This window comes from Cibotium barometz, chromosome 27 (assembly GCF_041138505.1).
Source record: "Cibotium barometz isolate CiBa-2024 chromosome 27, ASM4113850v1, whole genome shotgun sequence".
Classification (NCBI taxonomy): domain Eukaryota; kingdom Viridiplantae; phylum Streptophyta; class Polypodiopsida; order Cyatheales; family Cibotiaceae; genus Cibotium; species Cibotium barometz.
The window spans coordinates 34023422-34029421 of record NC_141072.1 but is presented as its reverse complement, the minus strand read 5'-3'; the positions used below and the strand labels follow the sequence as shown (position 1 = coordinate 34029421).

The window sequence follows — 6000 nt, the reverse complement described above, 5'->3', positions numbered from 1 at the left end:
ACTCAAGACTCACCAAGTGAGGGGTGTTAATGCCATATTTCTCCCACCATGACATTGGTTGTAGCTATCTCCTCCCGCATTTTTTTCCAGAAAGGAGACTTCTATTAAGTATGAAAAAATTTTACAAAATGGAGATTTCACACCAAAAAAGGTGGATATCTCAACCAATGCCAATAGGGTCCCGAATGAGAGGACGTGAAAAACATACCAATGTCCCACTCTCTCATAAACTGGCCGCGCTTCCTCTCCGCAGCCCTCGAAGATCCCTGGATTCTGGCCCAGGTAGCCATGATGGTGTGAATAATATCACTCCAAATCCTGCAAAGACACGTCGTCACTGAACCAAATTTAAAGCTACCATTTCGGAAAATAATTAGCTCATCCTCCAACTGCCTTAGCAGGTCCACATCCCCTCCTGTGTATCTCTGGATGTACTACTGCCATCCATCCTCAAGCTCCTCATTATTGTATTGCTCCTCATTTCTCCAAAGAGAATGCAATATGTGAGCAACTGCATGGACTGGTCTATGAAACCAATCCCATCGTGTGTTCCACACGGCTCGGATGTCCTAAACCCTACAAAAACAGCCATGAAATGTATACAGTATAATGTCATAAACTTGAAATTATACAAGATTGAACAATCAAAGAGACTAAGAGACTAAGAGACTATGAGCCATTATCAGTGATCACCTGCACTATATTCTGTGGCCCAATCTCCATTACAGCCTCTCGAATGCGTCGCCAAATGTACTCACATGTCACCATTGTGCCTGCTATGGATGCATCTATGGCATGCAAGAACATTGTGCCCTTGCATGATGAGACAAGGATGTTATAAACATTCCTCTTTCTGACATCCGACCATCCATCACATAGAAGAGTGCATCCATATTTTTTCCATGTTTCATTGAGAGGCTCTACCTCCATCTCCACAGCTTGTCTCTCCCTTCTGAGATCCTGTGTGCGCAAGGCCGCATAAGAGGGCCCCTCCCACTCATATCCTATGTGGCTGATTGCCCTCATTGCCTTTTTCCATCGTGTGGTGCGCACAATATTGAAAGACAAAGCACATTGTATGAAGAGCTTTGTTAACTCTCGGGTGGCCTCTTACTTCGCCTGCATCTGTAGATTGGCTTTGATACTCCCTTTTTGCAAGACCTTGGCAATGGGGATGGGAGTCCTTTGTGCCCGTGGTGCAAAGCTACCTTCTGAAACCTTTTGTTTCTTGGATACACTTGTACTACCTGTAAACTGAGACATCTACATCTTTCTCCTCCTCATCTTCATTCCTCTCCTATGCCGGTAACTTCATTTGGCCTAATAATTTGGCTCTCTTCCACTCTTGTAATGATGCCTTGATGGCATCCGGCACAAGTGGACAAGGGCTAACTCCCTTCCCCGCTAAACCTGTGAAATGAGCCTTCACCCGGTCTATGCTGCCACCGAACTGCAACCCACAATACTTGTACTTCCATTTGGAAGAACCTCCAGCCTTGTAGGAGGCTGATTCGATCACATGGGTCCACATATCATCTCTTGTGCGAGGCATTTTGTTGAAGGAGTGTGCTTGCAGAGAAACCCCCAATTTTCAAACCACTTCAATTGACCAAAATCAGCCATGTAATGGATTACATACTTGCTTAAGACCCTTGGGCAGAGTCTAAGCAAATGTTGGAGGCTTAATGGGGTTTCTGTGAAGAAAACCCCCAATTTTCAGCATCTCCATCTTCCCCCAAATTGGCCAAAACTAGCAAGCAGGTTTGATAAAAAACACACCTGGCTATAGATATGCGACTCCAGGGAGGAAACGTGCAAGTTTGGGACACGCCGGGTAGCGCTGAATTCGATGTTAACAATGAGGAAAAAGCGGTGCACGGAAACCAGAGAAATGTTTATCAAAAGAGTCGCCTGATGTTGACGTGGGATTTTGGGGAACAAAAAATGTTATAAAATTTGTGTGAAAAAAATGTGTTTCTTACAAGGAAATGTTTCGACGTTTCCTTCCCTGTAGGAAACACGTTTCCTAACTACTATGCTTTGTAGGCTCACCAATGAGGCACGCCTCTAAAAGATCTCTGAGTTGTCCATGCACAGGGCGGCTACAATTTTGCAAACTAGGGTGGAGGCATCTAATGCTACAATAGTCAAGGCGAGAATCTGAAGGTCCGCTTCGGAAATGGATAAGCAAGCAATGGCGACCTTGGTCAAGGATGACAGAGCGACTGCCATGGAGTCCTCTTGGGGGTAAAGACCAAAAAATGCAGAGACTTGACAAGATGAGAACGCCCCGAAGAATCTGAAAAATCAACCTGCGGAAAGAGAGAGCAGAGAGAAACAAGGAGCAGACACAAAGGAGGGAAGGCCGGGAACTGGGAAGAAGGGGGGAGAGGGGACTGAAGGCGGGAGAGAGAAGAGACAAAAAAAGGGGAGGGAAGGTGGAAAGGGGGACGCAAAGATGAGAGGGGGACGGGGGGCAGTAAAAGAAACAAGGGACGGGGGGCGCAGTAGCGAAGGGGGGGGGAGGGGGAAGTGAGCAAGGCTGGCGAGAGGGGGAGGGAGGGGGGGTGACGGAGATGAGGAAGGGAAGGGGAGGGGACGCAGAACAACAAAGGGGAAGGGGGGGAGGTGGACAAGACAAGAGGGCGCAGGGGACGCAACGGCGACAAAAGGGGAGGAGGCACATAACAGCACGAGGGGGGGGGGGGGGGGGAGGGGGGGCAGGGCATAGGAATTGAGCAAGACAAGGGGGGAGCTCAGAGAGAGCACGCATGGCTGTTAAATCTGTGATTTTGGATGTAAATCTTCCATCTTATGGTGTCTTCATTGGTGCATACTAGCTACTCATCTTATCAAGACATCTCTGCTTACTCACATCTCATCGACATCTCTGCTTACTCACATCTCATGAGTGGTACGGTTATAACATCTATAACCTTTGTGTTCCAAATCATAACCAATGAAGATGCATTTCTTATTTCAGTTTCAGTTAGTTGTTTTTAGCTTTTCTTACACAGACATTGTATCAGATCCACCAATTGTTGTAACCTTTTTGGTCTCATAGGTCGTTTTGGCCTTCTGAAGACGTTAATATATCATTTCATTTCATTTCATTTCTGCCTTTGGATCCAACTTTTTTCTCACTTCATTAGGAACATGCACATATACAATACACCCAAACACTTTTAAGTGAGACACAAAAGTGCTAATTTGTGTTTCCATTTTGAATTTCTAACTCATTTGGGACTTGTTTCTCTATAAAAACATCCCATTTTCGCTTGTCTATTGCTCCTAACATTCCACTTTTCCTCTCCTTCACCTAAAGGTGTGTGAGATCTTTGTTGGTGTATTCCCAATTGTTTCTAAGGAAAAAACTCCTTTGCATATTCAAATCTAATGATCAAGGGCCTTCCTAGATTTGAAGCGAAAGAAAGAAAACCATCTAATGGTTCAATAACTTCTTATAAGGAGAGAATGGTGTAGGAACTTGGAAGAATCCATCGCCAAGACTATAAACAGACAAACACAAATATGAGATCTCAGCCAATCAAGAGTAAGAATGTCATAACAGCCCAGGACATCCTAGTACACAAAATTCTTGCATGCATTTAACATCTGTTTTAGTGCGTAATGCAAGCTTGTGTGGAACATTATCTCAAGAAAGGGCTATTGATATTTTAGAAAAAGAAAGAAAGGGCTATTCATGTCAAATTAGTATAGCTGAAGCCAATGAGGTGATAGCTCAAGTGGTGAAGGCGTTTTCCTAGGACCAAGAGGTCCTGGGTTTCAAAACCCCCCTTGGTGCTTCCTCGACAGCATCGCCTACTTCCGGATAATTAAGCACCTTACGGGCGGCGAAAAATCGGTAACTACGGGAGGATCTTGGGTCTAAGGCCAGTGGGAAAAATAATAAAATTTAGTAAAGCTGATATAGTTGACTTCATATAGCTCTTTTCCACTACAACTTGGCCACATCTTACAGTTTGGCGGCAAAACAAAATTTCCCAATTTCATTTTCCCTACATATTTTCTGATATCATGCACTTAATCAATAAGGCCCATTGTTTTTAATATTTTGTGAAACCATGTACATACAAAAACCATATAGAAGAGAGCCCAGTTTGCTCACCTATGCCAAAGCATGGTAATATTAGAGAGATTTTTTGACCACTCAAAAAGGCTATACCTTTACAGATACAGACTCTCCGATGTAGAGGCCCAAATCAGCTGTGCTCTGCAACATAACAACAGGCAAACCAGGTGATGTAATTCAAATCACATCACCTTTGTTACAGCTAGTTACATGAATGTAGAAGCTTGGCAACCGTAAGGAATTGATTCAAGTAGGAGTCCGAGCCAAGCACATAGCTATGATATTTCATGTGTAATCTGGCTGTAAAAGAAACCCATGCAGAGAAAAGCCCCTTAATGAAGACGTCAATAATTAGGCCATGTTCTTCATCAAAGGCAAGCATCATTGGGATTTGCTAGCTCACCCCCCCCCCCCCCACACCCCAAACACTACAACAACAAAAAAAAACCAAAAAAACTTCTCTCTGATGCCTCAGCAGCACAAAAAGATGATTATTTTATAGTACCGATCAGATGGGAGAGTTGGATTTGCAAGCCCACGACCAGATCTTTGAGCTGTCGTATTGCTTCCTCATTCTCTTGAATTTCCCTGCACCATCACATTATCTTGAGTATAAATAAATAATTAATTACTTCTCCAAGAATGGATCCTTTTATTAGTTTTTAAAAAAAACATCTTTTCAGCAGACCTCAAGAGAGGAAATAAGCTAAAACAATTCTCTTATACAAGATCAAAAAACCATAAGAACAAAAGGAGGGGGTGGGGCTCCTCCCTCTCTGGCTGGCTGCTCACGAGGGAGGTTATAGTGGTGGTGGTGATGGTGGTGGTGGTGGTGGTGGTGGTTGGGGGGGGGGGGGGGGGGGGGGGTGGGGGGTGGAGGGGTGGTGTGGTGTGGTGGTGTCTTACACTGGGGGCTGTACTTTCAAACAAGTCCAGAGTCCAATGCGTGGTGAAGAAGGGGCTGCTCCAAGTGTGCAAGAAGGCTGCTTGACACTACTGCATCTGATCTCTCTCTCGTGATGCGTTCCCATTGCCCCTGGAGGATGTGGATAATGTCCATCCAAATGGAGGGAATAGTCTCCACCGGCCCGGTAGTGGAACTGCCAATGGCCTCAGATGTGCCAAGCGGCAATGTTGCTGATGAGCTCCACCCCTTGCTCACATGAGTCTCTATGGTATATACTGGGGTACCAGGACCAAGCATATGGATCGCTGAGATCCAAAAGTGTGTGAGCTGAAGGGCAAGAACTCTGCAATCCTCCTCCCACCTCCATGGCCCAAGAAATTGCTCGCTAGATGATGAAGTGGAGAGTGCTGGGTTTGGAGGTTAACAAATGGAGAATCCTCCACAAAGCCTAATGCGCCTTTCAAGCATGTAAGCACATTCAGAGGTACCGTGGACAAATGCCCATTTTGCACACTTGAGATGTTGAGTGTGGGATTGCCAATGCGCTATGACTCTTGGAGGGCGCCACAACGACTGCATGAAGCTGGGCCGCTTACAATGGCTAACCACTTGCCCACTGCAAGGCTCTTGTGAGCAAGTAGCCAAAAGGAGAGGGTAGTGGGTTTGAAGGTGAACAAACAGAGAATCCTCCACAGAGCCTATCAAATTAGGAGGCAAGTCCATGGGGCACCAATCCAGAGGAATGGCTGAGCCAATGTTGAGGCTGATATGGGTGCCACCCCAATTGCTAACCTCTCCTAAGGAGGGAGGAAGACCTCAAAAGCAAAGAAAGTAGCCATTTGCTGTATGAGCCAGGCCCAAGCCGAGATGCCCCAAGGAGAGGTGGGAGGGGACTCCGAGGAAGTAACCTGAGGGAAGGCAAGTGAGCTCATTCTACATTCAAAGCTAGCATAGATGCTCCTTGTGCAAAAAGGTGGCATTTGAAAGAGGAGCGAAGAGC

General features: G+C 45.6%; 1 protein-coding gene across 4 annotated transcripts in view; it reads right to left on the bottom strand.

The window, feature by feature from the left end:
• Positions 1-3900: 3900 nt before the first annotated feature.
• Positions 3901-6000, bottom strand: part of LOC147623320 (CAP-gly domain linker) — a 70610-nt gene continuing 68510 nt past the window's right edge. For 2 of the 4 annotated variants that reach the window (XM_086821455.1, XM_086821456.1), the window contains 2 exons: positions 4599-4681; positions 3901-4234 (listed from right to left, as the gene is read on the bottom strand). In XM_086821455.1, the coding sequence (XP_086677581.1) occupies positions 4224-4234; positions 4599-4681 (94 nt within the window). In that variant the 3' untranslated portion in view covers positions 3901-4223. The other 2 variants (XM_086821454.1, XM_086821457.1) reach the window with 2 other exon arrangements.